The sequence below is a fragment of the Zonotrichia albicollis genome, chromosome 5 (genome assembly GCF_047830755.1).
Source record: "Zonotrichia albicollis isolate bZonAlb1 chromosome 5, bZonAlb1.hap1, whole genome shotgun sequence".
Lineage (NCBI taxonomy): Eukaryota > Metazoa > Chordata > Aves > Passeriformes > Passerellidae > Zonotrichia > Zonotrichia albicollis.
Window position 1 is genome coordinate 11,155,189 of NC_133823.1, and position 26,243 is coordinate 11,181,431.

Here is a 26,243-nt window from a genome sequence, read left to right on the forward strand (position 1 = left end):
GAGATTTCAATTTTCCCAAACATTAAGTGGCAGAGAACCAGCTTGGCTGCGCAGGGAGCTCCTCGTGGTGCTCAGGAGGAGCTCTGGAAGCTAGGGGGGGCTTTCAGAGCTGTGGTTGGTGCTTGCAGGGAGAGGAGAGGAAAGGCCAAAGGCCCAGTAGGGCTGGAACTGGCCAGTGTTGAGTCACTTCAGCCTTTCTTGAGCCACTTCAGCCTTTCTTGAGTCACTTAAGCCTTTCTTAAGTGCGTCAATAGCAAAGGGAGCTCGAAAGAAAACACTGGAGCTTGCTGAAGACTGTCACCTGACTAACATTTAGATAAGGCAAAGGCATGGAATGCTTTTTTTGTTTGCCTCAGTCTTTAGTGCCACTGATAGAAGCTGGGCTGCCCAGTCTCCTGAGCCAGAGGACCACAAGGGTGGGAGCAGTGACCTTCCGTTTGCTGACACTGAATTTCCAAGGGCACGACAGAAAACCCAGGGAACTGCAGACCTGTTAGTCTAACCTCCGTTCTGTAATGAGATTTTTCCATTCCAAATTCTTTTTCTTTCAATTTAACTAAAACCAGCAGGCGAGGATCAAATAATAGAATTTTTCTCTAACATTTATATTTTTCACAGTCATTTGCTGAGTTTTCCCAGTATTTGCGTACAAATTGGAGATTCCTCATAATATTTCAGAAACTGAGATAACTCTCAGGTTGATGAAAATAGCAGAAGGTGGTTCTAAAACAGATACACTGAGAAAGTGACAGTCAGATCATCTGTGATGTTTGCACTGGCAGCAAATGTGACACAAGGCTTGCAGAGGAGGAGCAGCAGCCCTGCACAGGTCCGTGAAGGTGCCCTGCCTGCCCCACAGGGAATCAGGCACAAGGAAATTTCAGGCATGTTGGAGGGTTCTATTGAAGTTCTGGCTCCCCCACAGCACCAAACACAAGGAGCAAGCCCAGGGGAGGCACCAGCACAGGCTGATGGCCAACAACTGTGTGTCTTTGGCAGTGCTCTAGCCACAGAATGCTGAAAGCTGTGGAAAACCACGTCACAGCAGGCACTGGGGACCCCACAGCAGCAGAACTGCTGAGGCAGAAGGGCTCGGGGGTCTCTCACACTCTGTTTAGATGCCACACAGAATTTCCTGTCATCCACAACCATCTGTGGTGTGAAAGACTTCTTGAAGAGCTGTGGGGTTTCCTGAGGAGGCACCAAGAGAAGGTGATGGCTCCTCTATTTTGTGGGATAAAAAACCAAGGTTCTCTGCTGCTCTTGTATCCCTTTGCTAGAGGAAAACACAGGGAGCTCTGCATGTTTTGCTATGCCTAGTTCTCCTGAAGTGTGTGCATATTTTTGCAACTGCTCTTTGCTTTCATCTCATCACATTAGTCTAGGAAATTATGTTAATGCACAGGGCTTTATCCAGTACAAGAAGCAGCAGGACTGAACAGTCCCCTTGCTCACCGTTCCACACACTCCTTTACAACAGCGAAATTGCCATCACCAATCACCTTCCCCACTTTATACTTCTCAAGAATGGTAGATGACCCTGAGAACTTGTTTCCATTCAAGCCTGTAAAAAAATAGAGAAGTCAATAATGCAAGCTGAAGAGAAGTGTCAACAGGATGCAATATATTCCCAATGGGCTCCACAGACAAAAAACAGTCACAAATGCAAAACAAAACTTAAAAGTAAGCTGTTTTCCCTGCTGCAATCCCCTTGGTTTTATCTCAAGTGTAAAGAAGAAAAAGATGAACCCAAAGATATTTGACCTTTGAACATACAAATAAGCCTCTTGCTATGTTTTTGTATAGGCATATTCTAAAAGTAATGAATGCAGTTAGAAGTTCTTAATGTAAAATTTTCTGACCTCAAATTACTTTTTTGACTTCTTTTTTTTTTGCAAACTCAAAGCAAAAATGCAAATAAGATGCAGCTACAAGGCATATAAAAGACCCAAAAAGTTTTATCTGCTGAATTCCTTCAAGTACTTATAGGTACTCCTAAAACATTCAAAATGCAAGTTATTTTGATAGATGCTTATTTCAATATTTTTAAAATGAAAACCATTATTCCAACATGAAATTTTAAAATATTTTAAAGTAATTTCCTTTGCTGTAAAGAAATGAGGAATGAAAGGTTTAATTTAGCTAAGGTCAGTTGATTGGCCAGTGGTTCCACCTGAAGCACAATGAGCTCTTTTGAGGAGGGTTCCTCTTTCAATCCAGCCACAAGCACATTTCTAGTGATAAAGCAGGTCATGTTCAAAATCAGCCAAATTCCTGACAGCCACTATTGAAGAGCAAGGTCCAGCAATATGCTACCAATGGACAAAATAAATTAACAAAATTTATCTCCTAACTTTACTGCCTTGATGCATGAATTGGGCTAAAATTTTTCCAAGGCGAATCAACAGGGTAACAAACCTCTCCAAACAGAAAATGATTTGGAGCCATCAGAAACCAGCAGTGCTAATGCAAGAGTCACCCACAGCCAAATTCTGGCAAGGACTGGCAGCAGATTTGGGTGTCCTACCTTCGGGACTCTGGCAACGGAGGGACTCAGGAACACCATTCACATTGGAGGAGGATCCACCATGTGTGGAGATCTGTGGAAGCACACATGAACTTCTAATTTCTGATGGTAATCATAAGAAAGAGCCATACAAAATTGCACCAAAGTTGAAAAAAACCCCACTAAAAACACTTATGCAGATTCAGTTTACTTCTCTACTCCCCTCTTATTTTCACTCTTGTTTTCTCAAAGTTCATCAGCATTGTCACTTGCACCAATTCAAGATTCAGCCACAATATTTCTATTTAGATAAGCAGTTGAACAGATTTCAGTAAATAGCAAAGAAAAGTCCTTTCAGCAACACCTGCAGTTTTGGCCTAGGTAGCCAGGTACATCCATGATAATCAGATTTATTTAGCCATCTATCAGGCTATATTTTAGGCTATTACAGAAGTGAAGATTTTGACACCTACAAACATTTCAATTTAGATGTATCAGATAGGTATCCAGACATAGATCCAGTTTTAGTAACTGTGACACTGTAAATAAACAAATATCTAAATAATTTTCAAGCATGACAGCTGAATAAAATTGATTTTCCTGCACTAACAGCTTAATTGATGCTGGATTTGAATCTTCATGATTCTACTTTAAGTCACCCTGTCATACTGCCCAGGGATGTAAACGATGCTAAGTTTTTATTTTGAAAAGGGGTGGAGGGATAGGAATGAATGCCATAAATAGTAAAATATACTGGATGTGTTCTGTGCACCACTTTTATAAGCTCTCCTATTACAGTTATGCAGAGGGATGCTGCATGAAATTGAAATAAAGTTTAGATCATTCCCCCTCCTCTATGTAACATTTCTTGCTGTTCTGTGAAGTTCCAGACCTTGTTTTCTTCATGGGCCATTATGGTGGTTTTCAGCACTCACCACAGGAAGGATTAAAATGCTTCTCTGCCTTAAGCTCAGTGTCTGTTGAAATGGCTTTTCGAGACACCGGGAATGCAAATGCAGCATTTTGCCTTTTAGCTGACATTGTCTGGTTACACTGCTGAATATTTTAAATCATTAACACTATTGTCAGGGAAAGCACTGAACTGACAGATAGGGATATTGTCTAAAGGCTCATGAAATGCTAATGAATGCTTAAGTTTCTAGTGGCAGCTGAGCTGCCAGATCAGCTAAAGGTACAGTAACTAGAAGCTGTACAACTTAATTTTGCAGAGCCCCCAAAACAACAAAATTTACCCATGTTTGGCGCAGAAGTAGCACCAAACAGCAAGCAGGCAGCTACTTCTCTGCTCCTTGCTAATCACTTAAACCCAGGCTAAGTTAAGGCTGCTGTCTTTCTGAGTTATCTGTCTATTTAACAGGGATTAGGAACAAGGACATTTGGGTTAAATGACATTTGCACAAATCATGAGTCAGTCTCTTAACCAGTCAGCCACATTTTCTTCAAGCATGAAGCAGAGATAGCAGAACAGGCCATGGCCAAGTATTAGTCATCAGTCTAAAATATTAGCACTCTATTTTGGGTTTTCAGTGAGTGACAATACATGGGAACATCTAGCCCACATTTCCAACTTCCTTCAGTCTTGTAGTCAGGGCAGAGCATGACTGGGCACATTCCTTCTTACCACAAGAAGGAAGCAAACATTAACAGGAAAAAAAGCTAAAATGAATACAAAAATAAAATAAAAATAATGCTGCCATTGTGGCTGAGGTTTTAGATGAGAATCTGAAATGGCAGGTTTAACCCTTGCTCTGCCACAACTCCACAGCTGGTGGGATTTTATTTTTTAAGGATCCACAGATCCTTATAAATAAACCCATATTTTCTTGCCGTAGAATGGTACCTTGGCTGGCAAACCTCTGCACTCAGGATTAAGAGTGCCCATGACATGAATGTTTGTGGAAACATTTGGGGATTATTTTCATATTGAAAGAAATACCTAACTCCTTGGCAGCTACATGGGATGGTGGTGAACCTAACTGTGGAGCATCAGTATTTTAGTGGAACTGTGGATTAATTTTGCAGAAGTATTCTCTGAAATCTGGGGACACTGGTTATGTCATTGTAATTCATCCTGAACAGCTGCAGTAAGAAGGGGCTAAAAGATATTCTGAACATAATTAAAATACTATTTATATAATCAGCGTTTCATAGAGATATTGTATTTACTATTATAATGCTTAATAGTAACATAATGTGTAAGACAGAAACCTAGCTTTTTTTTTGATCCTTACACATGAATTGTAAATTCACCAAATGCATACCTTAAATAATCCCTCTATGAACTGCTGTGGCCCCTGTGTCACTAGGCTGGATAATCACATGTAAATCATCTTTACATATAACTACACACAAAGCACATGTGTACAACACAAAAACCTTGATGAAGATAAGCACTAATCCTTCAAATCACTTAAGCACATGTTTAACTTAAGTACATTAACATCCTCATTGAAGTAAAAGGAACTACTCAATTGCTGAAAGTTAAGCAAGTACTTAAGTTATTTGTTGGATCAGGCTCTAATGCCCTTTCACTTTGGTCGTGTGTCCATCAATTGCAAAAGTAACACCCAAACAAATTCAAACACAAAGCTATTTAGCATAATTCTGAGTCTACAAAAGGCTTCAACTGTAAAGCCTCTTTATTTGGATGATTTTATTTTCTTTTTTAAAATATTGCAACACTTTCTGGTCCTTAATTTGAAGAGGGGACAATAAGGCAATCCAAGTAAGCATAAGGAAGTTATGAAACCATATTGTATTTCCAGGGTCTCCCGTGGCAGGGAGGAATGATGAATCTGACTCCATGTTCTCAGAAGGCTAATTTATTACTTTTTTATACTATATTATAGGAAGAATACTATACTATACTAAAGATTACAGGAAGGATACTGAATGCTAAAATGATAATAATGAAAACTTGTGACTCTTTCCAGACTCCCGACACAGCTTGGTCCCAATTGGCCAAGGAGTCAAAACAACTCACACCAGAACCCACTGAAACAATCACCTGTGGGTAAACCATCTCCAAAAACATTCCACAGAGCACAACACAGGAGAAGCAAATGAAAGAAGAATTGTTTTCCTTTTTCTCGGAGGCTTCTCATCTTCCCAGGAGAAAAACCCTCGTCAAAGGGATTTTTCCAGAGAATGTGAATGCCACAACACCACTTTCCAAAGTTGCACCAATTTCCAAATTTAATTTAATCTCTGGGTGTTTTTTATGGTACAATGTCTGCAGAACAACAGATGTGCTGGAAGAGCTAAGAGTCAAATCACCCATAACAGCTTTGCATGAAAGTGTACACTTAGAACCAAAGCAAAATGTTAAACCTTTCCACTGCCTACAGAACAGCAAAAGGACTTTTCTTGGTCAGCTGTCCTGTGGCACCAAATGCATCATTACCATTATTATTAACCCATGCACCAGATTTTATCTCCATTGGAATTCAAAAGAAAAACAAGCAACTCAGCACATTTGATCAAAAGAGAGCACTGCTCAGAGTAGTCGTTTACTTCATGCCCATACTTGTTAACTTTTATATCTAAATTTTCACCTGGAAACAAAGCCTCTGCTGGGCTGTTCAAAAAACCAGCTTGAATAAGACTACATAGGGTATTGGGTGCATAGTATCCACATTTGTCACTTACTGGAATAAAGGCTTTTATTTGGGTTCATGGGGAAATTCCATCATGTTTATTAAGACATAGTTTTAATTCCTGACTTCAATATAACCTCAGAGTCCACTATTTAAAACACTTCTGCAAGCCTGGGATGCTGGACTTACTGTATATACTGCACAATTAATAGCACAAGGGCACTCTGCTTGGAATGGCTAGAAAGGAGAGAGAGACAGCCCTTCCCTTTAAAGATAAACTGTTCAAGGACAGTCTTTCCTGGGAGGAATTTTCTGTCCCTGAACATACCTCTCCTAACAAAAGAGTTGAGAAGCAGAAGGAATCCTTGGGGACTGAAGAGACTTCTCTTTAAAGGAATAGTGGCATTCAGAGAATATGATATAAGATTCAGAGTCTGACACTGAGAAGAAATTCCTGCTGCAGTCAGTATTTCTGCAAGCTGGCTGCCTTGATGACTAGCACTATCACTTATACTCTACATTGATTGTCAAACTACAAAAAGCTTAGCAAGGTTCTAATCTATAGTAAAATATCTTACTCTGCTCTGGCTTTTCAAATAAAACAGCTTTTAAAGTGCAGTTCAAGTGCAGCTGCTCTGATGTTCTGCTCTTTACAGGAAACAGAAACATCAACCCTGATTTTTTTCACTTTTTTATGCTGCCTCAAGCTTGTACAAAACCATTATTCAGTCCTGCTGTTTCAGCCTCTACAAAAACAAATATATATGATTTGTGCACAATAAATCACTCAAAATATTGAACTCCCAAAGACAGAAAACTCTAAATACACCTTATTCTGTCACTGAAGTAGTATTTATATCTAAATTTTCACTCAGCTGCAGTCATGGCACCTTCTTTATACAAGTGCAGGAAGCCAGACTGCCTGTGCAACAGTGCAGTCTTAGCAACAAGGAACTATTAAACAATAGGGAAAAGCAATCATCTCCAAATAATAAAATTGTTCCCTCTTCCCCCTTTTCTCTCATCAGAGTAACCAACAAAAACCCAATTTCACAAAAGGGTGTATGAATTTCTTAAAAGAATCTGGTTTTGGATAAAACTGTGCCTCGGTGTTACTGGTTTTATGCTTCCCCAAAACAAACCTTACTTCTACAACATAATAGAGAAACAAGTGTGACTGAACAGCACACTTGATCCTTTTGGAATTCCCCTGATAACTTTCCCTGTCTTTTGTCTCAGGAGCACAGCTGGGACACTACTGCTAAACAGATGCATCCTAAAGGATAAAACGAGAGGTGCTCACTACCCCAGTAACACACCAGATCTGAGGGGCTTAGTTTGGTTTTGCTGTTCTCTTTGGTTGTATGGGAGTGAACAATTTGACACAAAAACCCATTAGTACCCAGCACCAATTAAATTCCAAATTGAAAACGTACAACAGCCTACTTGAGTCAAAGTGAATGGGAAAGGGGACATGTCCAGTTTGGTGAGAATTGCTTGCTGCTACCAGAATTATCTCTGCCTTAATGGAGCTTTAATCAGTTAAAAGCAGACAGGGCAGCAGTGGAAAAAACCAAGGCAAATTATGTTTTTTCTAAACTTGTAATTTCATTAAAGAAAGACCAAAGAGCATTTGTTAAATATAGTGCAGAGCAGCTGAGAGCCTCAAGCCCAGTGATTCTGGTGTCCTCTACTGTAAGCTCCATAGAGGAGCTGTCCAGACAGATTTTAAGACACACAGTTCTAATTGTCCATGTCAGAACTATTATTGCTCTTGAAAATTATTGAACCAAACAGCTACCGATATAATTTAAAATTAATTTAGAAATTGAACAATTAAAAAATAAATTAAACAAATAAATTAAAATAATCAAAATCCTTTGTCAGAATTATCAGAAGCAGTCTGGCAAAAACCAGTGCCAATACTCCTTGCAAAACAAGACTTGATAACAATTAGCATGTCAAAACCCAAATCTGAGCACTATTCAAATCACGTCCTTTAGCCAGACTCTTAACGGAGAAAACAGTTTTCCACAGAATTATGCAGCCTCTTCACAAATGCTGTGCTCACCAATAGGAGCTATTACTTGATCAGAATAATCAGTGCAAACCATCCAGTCTGCTCCCAGAAAGGCTGCAATTTATGACTCCATAAGAAAATTCCCTTTGAAAGGACAGCTGCACAAATGCAGCAACGAGATGCTCCACTGTAGCCCAGAATGTTCCTTTTATTTCAGTGAGCCAAAGGCACAGAGCAGGCTCCAAGAACTGCAAATGCAGCCAGTTCTGAAGTGGGAGTGGAGGAGAAATGTCTTGGTGCAGCACAGCAAAACCTGCCAGGCATCAGGCTGCTCCCAAAGGAAGCCCTCAAACCCTTTCTGGCAGGAGCCTGGGCTGAGGGGTGAAACGGGTGCCAGGGAGAAATCAGTCTGCTTTAGATGAAACTTGGGCAATGCTACAGACTATAAGACAAACTACATTTCCATAGGCTGAAGGGATACAAACTGCTTGGAGGATTTCTGCAGTCCACAGAGCAATGGAAAATCTGGAGGACAAAGTGGCATATTCGAGCCAGCACCCCACTCTGCCTTTCCTAAGCTGAGTGTTCAACCCAGACAAAACACAAAAATCTTACTTTAGATCTTTTCTCCACATTAACAAAAATCACACTTGCAAGGCTACCCTACAAAATTATGGGTTTTTATTTTTCCTTCAGCACCAGTGTCACACAGTCACAAAATAATGAGATTTAGGGGGTTTAATGGTTCTTGCACTTACCTTGAGTCCACGAAAGCTGCCTGGGCTTGTTGGTGAAGAGCTGGAGGACTTTGTAGATTTTGGGGTGGATAACTGACTGCTTGGGGTTCCATTAACTGGCCAAAGCAATGAAAGTGAACAAATGAAAGAAAAGATGAATAAAAATCAAAAGTTATTACTGAAGCCTGCAAACACAGACCAAAACAGAGTCCTCAGTATCTCGGAATAAACATATTTATTTGCATGTCACAAAACTGCACCCTGAAAATTCGTGTGGCTGGATATGGGATCAAGGAGACATGCAAATATTGCATTGTCATCCCAGAGATTAAAAAGACCCATTCTGTCCTTTGCCAGGGCAAGAGTTTTGGGCACAGAAACAAAGGGGGAAAAAAACCCCACAGCCTTCAAAAATTGCATAATAAATTGTGGTATCACACAATAAAATTTATAGAAAGAAAATGTTTCTGAGGATATTTGACCCCCTTCTTCAGTTTGGATCAAGGCTATACTTTCTAGGTAGAATGTTTCACAGAACTGGAGTTCTAACAAGAAGAATTCACTGTTTGCATAACAAAAAACTTCAGCAGTAGTTCAGAAAATATTGATTTAGGGGGAAAAAAACTCAACAAGAGAAAAGCTAGTAGGTTGTTTTTGAACTTCAAGTTCAAAAGTGACTTTGAAAATATACAATATCCTCCCTCTTGTCTTAAAGAGTTCATTCATTTTAAGTCCAGATTTTTAGACAGGCCTCATACAACATTTGTTATCTCTCTGGTGTATTGAATATTACTTAGGTCAGTCCTTGTATTTTTCTGAAAAGGTCAAAATGACAAATTTCATTATGCAGAGAGAACAGTACACTGTCCATCAGACACAAATATGATGCAATGTTATATGATGAGACATCATTTCTTTTCAGCTGATTCTCATTTTTCATGGGAGAGAAAAATATACTAGGCAGAAATTTAAGAGCTAAAAATTCTTCATAACATGGTGATGAATCATTTTTCCAGAAAGAAAAGACAACCCTGGTAAACAGAAACTGAGCTTCAAATTAAGTAACCTGCACAATTCCCTTACATATTCAGGTCTGTCATGGGTTATACATCACTTCTTAAACTACTGGATTTATTTTACAGGACCCAGCACACTAACATTATTTGAGTGAGGGAGATTCCTTTCAAGAACTATTTTTACAGCCTGGGCAGCCCATTTGCCACTAGGCCAGGCTGACTGCACTGCAACTTCCACAAATCCCTGGTTTTGACCAAAATCTCCTTCTCTGGTGTATGATGTTAAGATATAACTAATTGGTGGTTAGTTATTCTATAAGTCTATCTTGAAGTCTGATAACTTGGATTTATATTCCCAGTTCTGTAACAGGACCAAGACCTTAGTATTCTCTTTTAAAAGTATTCAATATATTTAGGATATTTTCATCTTAAATTTAACAATGTTTGCCTGTAAGAAAAATAGGTGATTTTAAGGGTTTTGGTTTTCTTTGAGAAGCTGAAAGCATCTAGGAGTACACTACCCTCCTGCAGACTTCAGTGCTGGATAACCAATGCATCCTTGTTTTAGAAGGAATTTGCAAGTGTGACAATGGCAAGGGCTAGTGACTGCTATCTTACTGTTTTCTGCTTCTTGCCTGACCAAAAATGAGATACTTCAGTGGAAATGTCTCAGAGTTTGCTTCCAAATGACAAACTAGTACCACAGGAGGAAAAATATTTTTTGTTTCTTGAAAGATTCTTTTATGCAGCTCACAGAAAAGTCACTTCTCCCCAGACACGACCACTGTAAGGCATCCTTGTCCAAGTCACTAACATCCTCTTTAAGCACTGGCAGAACCATTAAGTTGTTGCAGTTTGGCTGGTTTAACACAACGTGCTTCCCTCCCAAATCTGTCCGAGGAAGAAGAGCCCAGATTACACAGACAGCACTGCAGCTCTTTGCTGATCTCAGCTATTCTTGGTGGAGAAGGGTGTTGCTCTGAGCCAGGGGTGTGCCCAGATGACACCCAGAGGTGCCTTCCAGCTTCTGTGCCTCTACGGAGCACCCAGTTCATTCTGCTGAGGATCCTGCTGGAGAGAGCTGCCTGCAGATTCCTCTGTGCCAGTGCCTGTGGAGAGCACTGCACGTCAGCTGCCAACAACTGCAGCAGCAGGGAGAGCTGCAACTGGCCCTGGCCACATGGAAGGATTTTGCATCCATAGGGAGCCAGCCAACTGCTTCTGCTGGCTCTGGCTGGCTGCAAATAATTTTCTTCACAGCACAGAGCTAAGTTTTGGATTTGTGCTGGGAAGTGCTGCTGATCCAGGGATGTTCCTGTGATTGCTAAGGATGCACAGCATTGAGGCCTTTCCTGCTCCTCATGAGCTGAGAGGGGACGCAGGTGGAAGAGTTAAGGAATATTGCAGACCATACAGCATCGTGCTCAGCAGTAAAATGAGAGGGAATGCTGGCAGAGGGGACGCTGCTTGGGGACAAGGTGGCATCAGTCAGCTGCTCATTCACATCACTTGTTGTTCTTGGGTTTTATTTCTCTCTCTGTTATTTTCACTACAGCATCATTGTTGCTAATACTATTGTTACTTCAGTTATTAAACAACTCATATCTCAACCCATTAATTTTCTCACTTTCACCTTTTCAATTCACTTCCAGAAGTCAGGAATTGCCTGAAGTGCCTGTGTGGTGCTTAGTTGCTGGCTGAGGTTGAACCATGACACTGCTCTTTCAGACAGCAGAATTTTTTTATTCCCTCACTCAATAACCCAGCAATCTCTATTGGCACAAGTGTGCTGCTATGGATTTGCTGGTTGTTGCCCATGTATGCCAAACTCACCTTTTTAATCTATTTTCTAAGTATAAATTATTTTGATGTTTCTTTCCACATGCATACCAGTGAATACACAGGAAAAAAACCCAAACTTTTCAGTCATTCTGAAGTAGTGTATATTAGGCTATATGTTTGGCACACTGGAATGTTTAAAACTTTAAAATCTATTAATGACTTCTAAATTGTTTGCTTCTAGTATGACCCAAAGACTCAATTTATTTGCTAATCAGTTTGTATGTTACTTGTTTCACAAATGCTTTGACTTTGAACTGAAAGTTCAGCGATTCCTCAGTTTTTTTAGAATTTAGGCTGAAGTGATACAAGAAAAATAAGAAATTGCACATAAAATTGAAACATATGAGATGGCTTTGTACTGCTTTTTTTTCAGTAATTCTCACACCTGTCTTTTTGCTGACTGAAATTTCTATTTTAATATGCTTTAGAATAAACATAAAAATATATTGCTCCTTAGAATGCTCTCTACTTGTAGTCAAATTATACCTTTAAACATTTAACTTTGACACCATTAGTGGATGTCCAACAACTGAAAAGCGTTATTTCACTGAAATTGTCTACCTCAACAACAACAAACAACAAAAAAATCCAACACCCATTACATCTCTGTTTCATCCAATGCAAAATGTGTTTCAAGCTTGAACACATTCACAAACACAGCACCAAAAATACAGGTAAATGGAGAGGGAGGAGACACACTAGTGATACACAGCCATAATAGTAATGGCTCACCTGGGGATTTTGCTGAAGAATGAGCACTGGAGTGGCCACCCCTCTTTACTGTACTCATATATTTGACACAAAGGAAAAAGACATTAAGGAAAGAAGTTATTGAACAGCTCTCAACATGCACGGAAGGAAGAAAGGTAAATAAAAGATAAGTAAAGACTACATGTAAAAAAAATAAAAATAAAGGCAAGTAAATAGAAGGATAAATACCACACACTTTGCATACATTTTTAAAATTAACCAAACCAAAGAGGGTCTAAGTAGAAATAAGTATGGGAAAGACAACACTGATATCTAAATACTTTGCATAAAATTCACTGCTGATAGATATTCTACATCTCATATCTCTGGAGGTAAAAGAATTGCATTAAATGTAGATCAATTGCAAAATTTGCCCTTCATGAGGCATTTTTTTGCAATCCTTTGAAGCTTTCCAGCTAAACATTCAACCTTTACAAACAGATTATTAATGTTCCACTTTGAAAAAACCCAATGATAAAATGACTTTAACCAGCACTAATTAAGGAAAACGAATGTGGACATAAGAATATTTAACATGTCACAGTTTTGAATACACACAGAAGCTTACATTTATAGCTACATTCAAAAAAGAGCATCATATATTTACATATTCAATAGTTCGATTTCAGGGGGAAAAGAAGTATTTAGAAATTAAATTCAGTGGTTAAAATTTTAAAAAAACCAAGTTTCTCCCTTTATTTACATAAAATGGTTGGAACATATGGTGTTCAGCCAAACTGGTGGCAAAATCACAGTGTGAACACCTCTCTTTGAAATTACAAGAAGCACAGGAATAAAAATTCTCTGTTAATGGGCAATCATAGTACAGTACATCTCCTAAAATTATTTGAACCAGCAAAGGCCTGTATTTCTGATAGCATTTGGCTCATGTAGGAGAAACCTTTCTAATTCAAAATTTAAGGGTATACTCTGGTTCAATGAACATGAATTCAACCACATGTATAACCCTGCAGTTAATAGTTTTCAGGAAAATCAAGTGCCATGCTGAAAACATATCCCAAGAGCACAATTAGCACAAATTACTCCAATGTTCATAAACTGAAACTACATGTGCCTGTAATTAAAAAATAGAAACCATGCTTCTTCCTTGGATTTAAAAAAATAAATTGCAAATTTCTTTCAGATTAGTATCAAATCTGTGAGAGGCAAAATGAAAAAAGGGGCTTTCCCCCCTCTTGTATTACAGACAGAGTCAACAGGTTTTTTCAGCCCATTAGAAAAGAATTAATTTTTGTGTATTTGCTGTGTTCAGCTCTTTGCCAGCAGCAGTACCTGAGGCAGGGGATTTGCTCCGACGGGAAGGTGCTGGGCTTTTGGAAGCAGCATGCCTCACGGCAGCGGAGCGGGAGTACGACTTCATGACACGGCATTCTGCAAGGCAAGAAACTCTGTCAGGGGCTCTGCCAACAGCTCATGCACAGGCTGCCTCCACACAGCATCCAGAAAATGACCAGCACCTTCTAAACATCTCTGCCCAGCTGAGCCAAACAGATTTGTAAGAGCATCTCACAACCCTAACCTACTCACCATAAAAACCCGCTTGAGCTACTCAATGTGACATTCTGCAGACGATATTTCTTCATGTCCTGAGGCTGGATTATTGCTACAATTCAAGTTTGTACATATGCTGATGCCAAGGTTCTTGCTGTAATGGCACTTCCACACTGGGCAACTGCCCAGCCAGCACTATTTCCCTTCTTTTTCAAGAAACTGATGCTGTGACCAATTTTTGAACAGGTGAAAAATGCCTACTGTTTCCAGAAGGCTGAAACAACAGACTACTGTCATTTACCATCAGCTATATATCATTAAATTACTCAATGGGAAAGTAATCAATGAGCACACATGCACTGCCATTTTGGTAGCATTTTATTCCCTATGGTTAGCATCGTTAGCAAATCACACCCAATGGGATCATAAATCTCTCTCCTTATTTTGTCCCTGATGCCAATGCCATCATTAGGATGCCATGTCATCATAAAAAAATTAGGTTGAGCTGTATGCCCTGCCAGTCATGTATATAATCTGCTTTTATCCATAAAGACCACCAGAGCTATTAGAGGAAGCAAGGACCACCAAAGCTGAAGAGATAAAGGAAAGAAAGAGGAAAAGGCAAGAAAATGAGATCAATAAGTCTGTGCCTTGTGTAATGGGAAAAGCAAATTTACAGCCTTAAAATCTGCTAGGGAAATTAGGATTATAGCCAGACTGGGATTTGCATTGTGATTCAATACAACCATGCTCTTCCATTCCTTCATAAGAATAAAGTAATTTTTTAGCTGTTAACTATGTTAAAAACCACCCTTTTGGTCACCTCCACACTAACTGACTCAACATAATCAAGTAGTTCTGGAAAAGCAGCAGCCTAGCAAGAACAGCAGAATGGGAGGCAGTTGAATCCTCCATCCATCCAAATGTACAGCCAGTGGGTAGATATACATCTGTACTTTCTGCTGCAACTGAGCATTTTGTAATGAAATAATGATAATGATGTGTGTAAAAATACAGGAACAGAAGGTGTTGTTGTTTTTATTTTAAAAAAATTTAAATCCTTCATTCACAACGTGAAGCTCTTCTGGAATAATCTGATTATTCTTGCCAGCGCAAGTTTTCTTTACAATAAATTAATTTTTTTTCATAAAAGAAAATCAGGGTGTTTGTACAGCTCAAACAATAAAGAAAGAAAAAAAAAACCATGTCTAGTAGGGCCTGTAGTGATAGAACAAGAGGAGTGGTTTTAAAGTAAAAAACCTCTAGATTCAGGCTAAACATAGGGAAGTAATTTTTTATTGAGCAAGAGGTGAAACACTAGAATAGGGTGCCCAGAGAGGAGATAGATGTCTCACCCCAGGAAACATTCAATGGAACTCTGAGTAACCTGAGTTTGTTTTTTTTAAGGTCTTGCCAGGAGTTGGACTAGACAGGCCCTTTAAAGGTCCTTTCCAGCTCAACCCATTCTACAGTTCCATGAACATGGAGGAAAAAGACCCAAGATCTTTAATATTTGATGTTTCAAGACAATTCCAAAACTCTCTGGTAGAGGACTGCCTCATCCTTGAACTTACATTACAAAGTTTTTCTTTATGGAAAAACAGCTTTCATAAGCAAGTTCAATTCATGATCTGCCCAAGGCAGACAGAAGGGCACAAAGTTCCAGATTATCTCACCTCCTTCCCTACCCAACATCCCCTATAACCTCAAAATATGCACAAGGCCAACACTTGGTCTATAGCAGAAAAGACTGGAGTGTATGAATTGTCTGGCAGGGTAATTCAAGACTGGAAATGAGCATGGCTACATATGAGATTTTTTTTTAAAAAATCTCATGAAGAAAGCAGTATGGAAATTATCTTACAGTCACAGATGCCAAAAGTGAACATCATTAACAGATTTTAGATTCATTAGATCCATGACAGAACATTTTATAATTCAATTCTGCTTTCCATGTACCTTTAGGGGCAGTGTCTCTTCTGGAGGAATTTGGATCAGGTTTGTTGGCACATTTTAACAGGCTTACAGAACCCAGATGATGGTTTGAAAAAAACTTTTTTATCCATTGGAAAACATCCTCCCATGTCTATTTTCCTGAATCACACCATTCTTGAGGGTTGAAGAGGGGAATGGGATGGAGCATTTCCTGGCTGAGTGGGTTCAGGATGTGCAGCCTTACCGCTGTGGTCCAGCACGAAGTCATCCTGAGCATAGCGGAACTTCTCCGGCCCGCACGCGATGAACACGTCGTCATCGCCAAAGAAGTCCTGCAGGCACGTCACCTGCACAGCAAAACAAACACACGCACTACTTTCAAAACTAAATCTGGAGTTGGACAGCAACAATCAATAAGTTTGTCTTTACCTTCTCACAGTGATACCTTAACATTCATTTGTAATGACAAAGCGCTCCAGTTCCTCAGCATGTCAGATCTCTAGCAGCTCAGGAAACACCAGGGCCAGGAATGTGAAATATGTCTGCCCCTTACCTCCAAAAACTCTTACATTTAGCACCTGTATTTTTGCTTATAGTTACATAAGCATGCTGATGACTTCTACCTATAACTGCACACACATTGCTTTGACGGGAACATCTGAAAACACTACTCAAATATCAAAGATTCATGTATTAAGAATACATTAATTGCTTGTGGGAAGATCTGTTGAATTAAAGTGATTGCATCTGCAAATTGGTTTTTTTATGTTCTGAGGCATTTAATTTCCATGTTTTAATGTCCTGCTAAAATAAAATAATGAAGTAACTCTCCTTTTTATTAAAAGGATTTTATATTCAAGAAAATAAAGAAATAGAGTCTCTTCCATGCTCTTTGCAGTTGTCTGTTCATAATTATATGGGTAACGATTCTACTTGGATAATGATGTTATCCAAGTAATGCATGTCAAGAAGGATTGGGATATCAGAAAGAAAAGATGGTTTAGACATCCTCTAAAAGCCCTAAACCAAATACCTTGAAAAAAATCTCCATCCTCAAAAGTCAATGAAAATCACCTTGTTAAGGAGCAAGTGTCTGCTTTCAAAACAGTTAAAACCAAAAAGCCACAACAAGAAATTCCACTCATTCTAACTCCCTTGTGAGGGAAACAAGTATTTGCAGGAAGCAAGCTGTTTTTTTAGATGCAAACACATTAAAATTTTAATATATAGTTGTTTCTCATTCTTTTTTAACATTGCATGCCCACATGAAATTTAGTAATAGAAGTTAATATAATTTGGTAAAGCCATGAAATCAAAGCAGTAATACAATAATCTGCTTTTAGAAAAACCGGGCTTTTTGTTTCCCAGATACCTGTCAAGACCATTTGCATATTTCACCCACTGTGGTCACAGCAAACATCAGCAGCAGTACAGGCAAGGCTCTCTGGTGCCTGCAGTGTTCCAGAGCCGCTCGGAATGCCCGTGAGCCCGAGCTCTCCGGAGCGCAGGAACTCCGGCGCAGGGCATTCCCCACCAGCACTGGGGTTGTCATGGCAGCTCCCCCAGGAGAGCAGCCAGACCCTCAGCCCAGAGCCACTCACAGCATCCAGCATTTGTGTCACTGTGCCACGCAGCCAAAGGGCCACAGCCAGCACCAAAACCCTTTCACTGCCCCCTTACTGATGCAGCGACAGTTTGCTCTCATTATGAGAGAGATTTTCAGCTCTGCCAGAAATTGCTGCTTTTAGTCAGCCAAAGAGGCGCCAACAACTGGATACAAAAGGCTGCACAAATTTAAGAGAAGTTTTGCCAACTTGGGATTTATTCCTCTCTGCTTAATAAACAAGAGGACTCGTCATCATTTCCACAGATTCTGGAAACCAGCAACCAAGCCAACAGGAAAAGCTGTGAGAAAACTTCCAGAACAGATCACACTCACCCAGAACACAGCAGCACTGGCAGGGCATGGGCAGAGATGTTCTGTGAGGTGCAAGCCCACACTCCAGGTCCCCAAAGCTGGGAGCCATCTCCACAAGCTCTGCCTGCCCACCACTGCTCCTGATGCCCTTGCAGTGCTGTTTCGAGCAGGCTGGAGTTAAATGTTGTGGTTTAGAAGTGCCTAAAATGAATCTTTCTGTTCTGATTGAAAGCCTCACCTCACCCCTTAACCCATCCAGTCTAACATCTGAACTGAGAGTACGGGAAGAAGGAATGACAGATTTTATGTCAGAGTCTGGGAAATACACAGGGGTATAATGCAAGCAGCAGCATCCCTTTGCTGTCTGCAGAGCAGTTCTACAGAGTGAGGCTCAGATCTGTGCACAAAAGATGACAGGAGCACTCTTTGAAATGATCTGGAAAATCTGCTGAAAACGGCTACTAGGAGTGGGAATGAATAAGGAATTCTAAGAAACGTGTAATTCCCACATATCCCTCCTCACATGTTCATGTACATAGAGCTTCCCCAGGCAAAAATGCACAGGAGTAATCCTGAGCACCAGTGATGAGATAAGCTGCTGAAGGTGAGACACAGCACCTGTATCTCGGAGTTCAGGCTGAGGGCAGCCTGTGCCTGCTCCCACACGGTGTGCCCGGGCCTGTGATTCCCACCCGGCAGTCACACACCAAGACACATTGCTGTAAAAGTATCCACCTTCCTATAAAAGTGTTAAATACAATTATAACTGAAAGCCAGATGAACACTGCTATGAGAAAGCTTTACTCAGATGCCTGCTATATTCCAACAGGGAATACTCAAAGTTTCCCTTCTCCCCACAAATAATCCAGACTGGCTACACCTAAAATACACAAAAATGAGAAAAGTATTGAACAAGTGTATGCAAGAAAGAATAAAGACCAGCTAGAATTTACCAATCCCAAATCACCCCACATTATGAGGTGAGGAAAGCATTTTCAAAATTAAATTCATGGAAATGCATTTTTCTAAAAGCACAACATAACAGTTATTTTTCTAGGCTTTTACTGTAATAAAGTCAAGTGAGAATTTCTCCAGGTGCAAACCAATGTTAAAATGAAGTATTCATCTCCTAAAGAATTAAAACAAATATATACGCAGCAATTAATGATAAAAGATTTTTGCTCAGTTTTCAAAAAAAATATTAAATTGAAATTATTAACTTGTTTGTATATGATTTTGAATGCTGTAAGTCTGCCATGGTCTAACTCACAAATCACATAATTCCACTCCAAAGAATATCTGAACTTAGGTCATAGGAGAGGGTTTTTATTACTTAATCAGGATGCAATCAGTTTAGAAATTTATAAACAAAAAAATCTTGAAAATTTTTTTTTTAAGTTTCATCAGCTGTGAGGTCTGTGGATATGAATAGGATGTCAGGTATTCCAGAAAGTTAGGGACCAAGATTTAGTTTATCAAAATAGTGTTTGATGCTTCTCTTTCCACTATCCATCCATAGTCTTACCCACTCTTTGCTTTGTCCCACTTAGTGCTAAAAGCACTTTTCTGTTGACTTTGCATGTTTCAATGAACATGTTTAAAATGTGTTAAACCCTATTTATTTCTAAATGCAACACTCTTTCCCAGACAAACATTGCCTGTGACCTGGTAACTCCACTGCTATCCCTTTCTTTAAAACAAGAAATGATTCACTGGTGCTCCTCTGACAACTCAAGGCTGCTCAGGTTGTCTTGCTGCACTGCTTTTCTTCAAAATACATCTCTACACACAGCAGAGTGGAGAACGTGTGAGTGAGACTGCATTGGTTTCGCACTCAGTCCTTCCCTCAGAATCCTTTCAGTGGCATTCTCTCCACAGCTTTCTGAGACCATGGGCAATCCACTCAGGGCATCCCTGCTTCCTGATGGGCTCAAAAAATACCCCAGTTGAAGGAATGAAATCTTGAGACACTGGATGAAGTTTCTGACAAACACAAAGACCTCTCTTAGAGAGGCCCATATGACTAAATATGCACTATGTTACAGGAGTGTCAGGTGTAACAACAGCTTGTAAGACAATTACTGGTCAAAGCACTACAAAATCTACGGCTAAAGGCACAAAAAATGTGGCAGGAAAAAACCCCACAAACATGGGGCATTGAAAAGAAGGGAGAAAAACACATCTCTCTGAAAAATCAGATTCCCGATCCACTGCTGTCTACTAGTGCAGTGCTTTAATGTCACACACAGCCATCTTATTTACCTTCCACAATAGGCCTATGTTTCTGACAAACATTTAAAACCAAAGAAGTTTGCTCTTTTCAAAGAAATACTCCTTCAGTCAGATCAAGCCACTGGATTAGAACATACAAATTGTCATCCATATGGAAATCCCTTTCCCCTTACCACCACACACACCTTGAAATGTGATTTACAGCAATCCCTACTTCCACTGCATCTAACAAACAGAAGATACATTCCCTCCAGAAAAAGCATGAATAATGATCAACTGTTTATAAATAGAATTCATCATGTACTTATTGATTGCTCTTTATAATGAAGATACAATGGGCAAAAAAATGAAATACATAGATGAAGATTTATCCAGAAAATATTTTTCCTCCAATCTCCAGAAGAAAAATACTTTAAAAAAAGAGAGGGGGAGAAAGAGAGAGAGAGATAGAAAGAGTGTGTGGAGCCAAGGAGGTTTTATAAACACTTGAAAAATTCCTGGAAATTCAAATTCCCAGAAATCTGTAGCACTCAACAGAGTTCTGTGATCATATACCAACAGCCCCAGCCAGGAGCTTGGTGGGTAAACTGTCTCTATTCCAGCTCCACAAATGTGCTTCATTCTAAACGCAGAAGGAAGGGCTATAAAGACAAATAGTTTGGCTTAATTTAGTATGTCTGACTCCATTGAAATAATCAGCTACAGAACTGTACAGTTTAAGCCTGAAGAGCCACACCCTCTGTCTGGGGAAAGCTCCTCCGGATGACAAATTCTCAGCACAGCTGAAAATGGATCTAAAACATCAAAACTAGAAAAAATACGAGATATTATTTGGTTTTGTTTTAACAAAGGAAGAAATACTTGTATCTACTGATTCCAAAAATACAGGATATGGTGTAAATATTTTTAAAAGGAAGCACAGAACATACAAGGCAGAACGAAAACTAGGAAAACTGGCATGCACAGCAACAGCTGGATTTGTGAATGTATTTTCAGCTCAGCAGCTGAGACAGGCATTCGAGGCTGAAATTCTTCAAGGAGTACAGTGGGTTTTTTTCCCCATGAATTGCTGAAAAAAAATGAGAACAATTTTTTAAACATCAGCATGACAAATCTAGATGCAACCTCCCTGCTACTGCCTAAATTGTGAGGAGTCTCCACATTTTTGTAGGAAATGCTGTTCCTCTGACTGGGACAGATTATAACTGTGCTGCCCTGGCAGTTCTGCCCTTTGCATCCATTTTTTTTCTGAGTAAGCAAAAGTAAAATATTTGTCTACTTTACCAGTCAGGTCATATTTGCAATCACCATTTTTATTTCCTCTTTTGAAATACTTTTAGTACTGCCACTTCCTCTTCACTGCCACTCAGACTTATTAAAATTCTTGCAGTGTTTTGTGAAGCTGCCAGGCTTACATTTCCAAGGTTTATGGTGCAAAATGCAAGGAAAGCACCCTGCACAAACAGGTCAGCTGTCTGTCTGCCATTTCAGCTCCATCACCAACAGGAGCAGGCTTAACTTCCAAAGGAAGTTTCCTGTGGGCAGCCTCAGGAACTCAAAAAGGAAGGTGAAAAGGGCATTCCCACCCTTCCCTACTGAGTACTGTGATTTTCACACAGGAACTTTTACCTTGGAAATTCCCCTTGGTTCTGCTTTTTCTTAGAATAACTTGTCCAAGGGAAATGGGGGGTGTGTTTGACCAATATTCTCAATTACTTACTAAGCCATCAGTGACCTTCATGACTACCCAAGAGGCACACAAGAAGTTCAGTACTAAATTATGGCAGCTATTTGCCTGGTTATCCTGAGTCATGTCTTGTGACATGTCTTCAGTGAGGAAATAGCCAGATGGGTAGCTGGAATACACCCAGGAAGGAGAAATACTGAGAAAAGTCAAACCAATGAGACCATGACATGCCCTTTCAAAACATACTGCAATTGCCAGTATTCTTTCTTTAATTAACAACCTATTCACTTCACAGAAGTGACAGAGTGTCAAAGGCAAGTATGCTAAGCAATTTGGGAGCAGGCAAAAAAAATAAACTGTTCAAGGGCCAGCAGCCCACACTGTACACAAGAACAGCAACAAAACTCCCTGCTGCATCAGATCTGTAGTAAACCTGGAAAATCAGGTCAGACTGGTAAGATTCCTGCTGGTGAAATGAAGAAACACTTGACACTTGCAAAAGCTTCTGTTCCTCACCAGCTTATGTGTGTCCCCTGTGACAGCTCTACTACAGAATCCCTCTGGGAATTCCCAATGTGCACAAAACTACACAACACCAAGAGAAGGGTAGGCAAGCTGCTAACCTCTGACTTAAGGTTTGACAGAGCTCAAATGCTACAGAGACTGGCCAAATCTGCCCCAAAGAGCTTTGGGGTAGGCTGGGGAGCCCTCAAGTCTGAGGACATAAAGCTGTGAACTTGGTAAGACCCTAGACACCCACACCTTTCCTGCTGGCCACAGCCATGAGGACCATACAATAACTTCCCCAGCAGTCAGCTCCCATGAGGTCATTAGCAGACAAGAAGGGACAAAAATCCCTCCTTTGTTCTCTGGAAATAATTGGAATTAGGTCAAATGCCTCTTAATTTTGGAGGCTCAAATGCACAACTATTTTGTCTGCAAAGGAAACATGAAATAAGGTAACAGATTGGATCATGCTGAAAGAAAAGTATCAACTCTGCTGCAAAATTTAAAATTCATTACTTGATCTTCTGTTACGTGACTGTGCATCTTGACCAGCAAAATTGCCTCAGATATTAAAGAGCATGTTGAAGGTCCTTTTTCTCTACAGTTAATTTAACTAATTCACTTGGTATTTGGTGTGCTCTTACTCTAAAAAGTCCCTTTTAAACCCATACCATAGGTTAATTTTAAACTTCACAGCAGTCCCACTGCAGTCAATGAAATTATTCACATTCATGAAGCCATGCACAGCCACAGCTTGGGAAAGGTCTGAGGGCTTCCTCAGCTCTGCTGGACACTGCAATAAACTATGAAATGAATCCGATTTCTAGGTCAGAGCTTCCACAAGACATTGTCCAATTTACCACTTGAGGTTTGGCATCTTGCATCCTTTTGTTTTGTCCTTCAAGTTTAATAAATTCACTAAGCTGTGAGAGAAAAACAAAGTTTTCTGTTTCTAACAATTTGTAAATGTTGAATTTGTCTGTCTTGGATAAAGGGAGCTCATTAACCTATTTAGGAAAACAGAAAAAAGGGGGGAAAAATTGAAACAAAGACCATAATGAGAGCAATTCTTCTAGGTCAGCTTCCTAAATGACTACTTAATCAGTGGCTGTGTCACATAATTACAGTCACCATTAGAAAATGAACCTCTTTCCACTGATATTCCATGACAAGGAACAGCAATGAGAAAAGGAGAAGACAAGCCCTTTCCATCCCACAGGGAATCTAAGGAGTAAGAAAGGAAACAGAAATGTTAAATCTTTGCCTGCTGCCTGGTAAACAGAAAAAGTCTGGCAGAAAGCCCAGGAAACGCCTAGTACAGTATGACAATGCAGAAATACTGAATAAACAGACTAGTCAGGTCACCACAACTCACACAGCCCCACAGCTGGTGGAACAGCTGACAGAACAGAGCACATCTCACATTTTAGTTTTTAATCTCAATTTCAAAAAGATTTTTGCATATATTTTTTTAACATCTCAAAAATTTAATTCTGAAAATGAACACATGTGGAAATAGAAGATTGCATTTGGGTGTGATTCAAACACATCATCCTCACTGCAATGGAAATGACAGGAAGAAAAATAAGCTGTAGGAATATGCATAAGTTAAAGTGAGTTCCTACTCTCTTTAATGTATCTATTTCTTAAGGACTTCCAGAGCAGTAGGACTTCCTGGCAAGGTCTGCTCACCAGTTTTTCCAAAGGGCAAAACTGATCTGTCTGCAAAATGGCATTTCAAATATTCAAACTGAATTGCACTGATTATGTGCAGCTATTTAGATGTCAGAAAATAACAGTTGAAATGGACTAAAATTCTGGAAATCTTGAATAATTTTGAATCACTCTGTAAAACTCATCTGTCTCTATAACATAAAACACCTCTGAACAACTCTTACCTCAGCCTTATCCACTACTTCAACAAGAGTCGATAATTTCAGTATATTAAACAGTGACATTTAATGCCACACTTCTCAGTTTCAGGAGTTACACAAAGAAACAATAGCCTTACTAAACATGCAGTAAGTGGAAATTGGAAACAGAAAATTAGCAAGGGCAGCTTGTGATTGTGAACATAATCCAGTTTGTCTGAAGAGAAAAACAAACAAGAGGATTTCCAGTTACAAGACAAGGATCTCTTTGCCCATAGGTGCATTAATCACAGCAGCTCACCAGTCAGCACAGCAGACTCTCTCCTTAAGTGGCATAACTGGGAACCCTAATACAGAGCCAAAAATAGCACCTGACTTCACACAGCTAACCTTCCATCCCACCAAGCAGCTAGGCTAAAAATAAAAGCTGCTTGTATTATGAAAGAACATTAAAAGGAAAAGGGCACATATAAGGACAGATATCTGGTTCACCCAATTTAATCAAGTCTTACTGATTTAATGACACCCTGTTCCACAATACAAATGCAGTTAAATTTTAAGTTTTACCATTTTTTTTTCCATAAAATGACCTATCCTGCACTATTATAGAAATCATGTCTTTGGCTAATCACCCTACTTGAAAAACATGGCATCTACATAATATGGAAAACTTAAAAAATCCCAAAATTGTATGGGCAAATATTCTATGTACTTTCAGTTTTTTTGGTTCTTTAGATCAGAAGAGTTTCTGTAGCATTAATCAACAACCTATTGCAATCCTAAGTTTCCAGTGTTTATGGGCAGACAATTTCCTGGAGACCTTACAAAAGCTACAGTTCTTTAGATGAGAACTATTTTTCCAAAGACCAATAAGAAATCCAAACTCAGTTTGTGGCCAGTGCAGAAAGAATAAAAGAAAAGGCATAAATCTGGAAATGTCCTTTGATGACAGGTGCAAATAAATTTTCATGAACCTTTAAGCTTTAAATGAGAGATTTATAGTTTCACACTGGAACAGGTTGTCCAGCAGGACTGTGGGTGTCCTATCCCTGGAGAAAATTCAAGGTCAAGTTGGATGTGGCTTTGAGCAACCTGATCTAGTTGAAGATATCCCTGCTTATTGCAGAGGTTGGATTAGATGACATTTAAAGAGCCATTCAATTGATAATTCTGTGATTCTATGTTTTTCCTATGGCTTGAATGTTCATGCAGGAGCTACTAAATTCAGTTTTCTACTCAAATTCTATTAAAAATCAAATTAAGTAATTCTAAGGCACAAAATATTAGTTGACATGAATGATTCACGGAAATTTAATATTGTTATGTAGAGATATAAAAAATCCATTGTTCTCTTAGTTCCTGTGTCAAGGGTTTCATCTTGCAGTCACTCAAAGCTGTTTTTCATAGCACTGCAATAGGAGGGAAAAAACTTTCAGTGCCCTATTAATTCAGGTCTCTCTCTCAGTCCTTTTCCCTTCACAGATACTACCTCACATAACAACAAACTTGATAAAATCCATAGAGCTCCTCACAGACTGAAGGATGCTTTTCACATGTATTTTAAGTTTTGGTAATTTAATGTTATTTTAGCCCTTAAGACACTTCATTTATTTACTGTTCTATTTGTTTCATCATAACAACGACTGTACTTCTAACTAAATTTACAGTTCTATTTTTGTAATATTACCTTGCAATGCTAACAGCTTGCTAACCAGCACACACAGCTTTTAATGATACTTGATTCTTGAAGTATCCTCCTCAGTTAACTGCAAATACCAGAAGAAAATTCAGCTTATGGATGTTTTCTCTGTGCACCATTTCAAACAATGACACTTCACAGATGAAAGGACTGAAATTCTGTGCAAAAATACATCCATACAAAGTGTGGAGGCATTTTGTGCTCAGCAAATTAACTTCCTTGCTTACTCCGCTTTGCCTGTCATGAATTATTGAAGTCTGTTGTACTTGCAGCTTTATGCAAAAACTGGAACAGCTATGCTGGGCTAGGGGCATCAAATAAGAAAAATGAGGATATAACTGATTAATAAAAGGATGAGAGGCTCAAAAATGTGAAAAAAAATTAATGTACCACA

The 26,243-nt window shown here is 39.4% G+C and overlaps 1 protein-coding gene across 6 annotated transcripts in view; it reads right to left on the reverse strand.

Moving 5' to 3' along the window:
* Positions 1 to 26,243, reverse strand: part of DCLK2 (doublecortin like kinase 2) — an 80,413-nt gene that overhangs the window by 19,145 nt on the left and 35,025 nt on the right. For 4 of the 6 annotated variants that reach the window (XR_001332573.3, XM_014265849.3, XM_014265851.3 and 1 more), the window contains exons 3-8: positions 16,180 to 16,282; positions 13,782 to 13,880; positions 12,471 to 12,518; positions 8,902 to 8,996; positions 2,528 to 2,600; positions 1,456 to 1,564 (exon numbers count right to left, since the gene is read on the reverse strand). Coding sequence is in view for 4 of the 6 variants with exons in the window: in XM_014265849.3 (XP_014121324.2) it covers positions 1,456 to 1,564; positions 2,528 to 2,600; positions 8,902 to 8,996; positions 12,471 to 12,518; positions 13,782 to 13,880; positions 16,180 to 16,282 (527 nt within the window). In the remaining 2 variants the exon portion in view is untranslated. The remainder of the gene's footprint in view (positions 1 to 1,455; positions 1,565 to 2,527; positions 2,601 to 8,901; positions 8,997 to 12,470; positions 12,519 to 13,781; positions 13,881 to 16,179; positions 16,283 to 26,243) is intronic. The other 2 variants (XR_001332574.3, XM_014265850.3) reach the window with 1 other exon arrangement.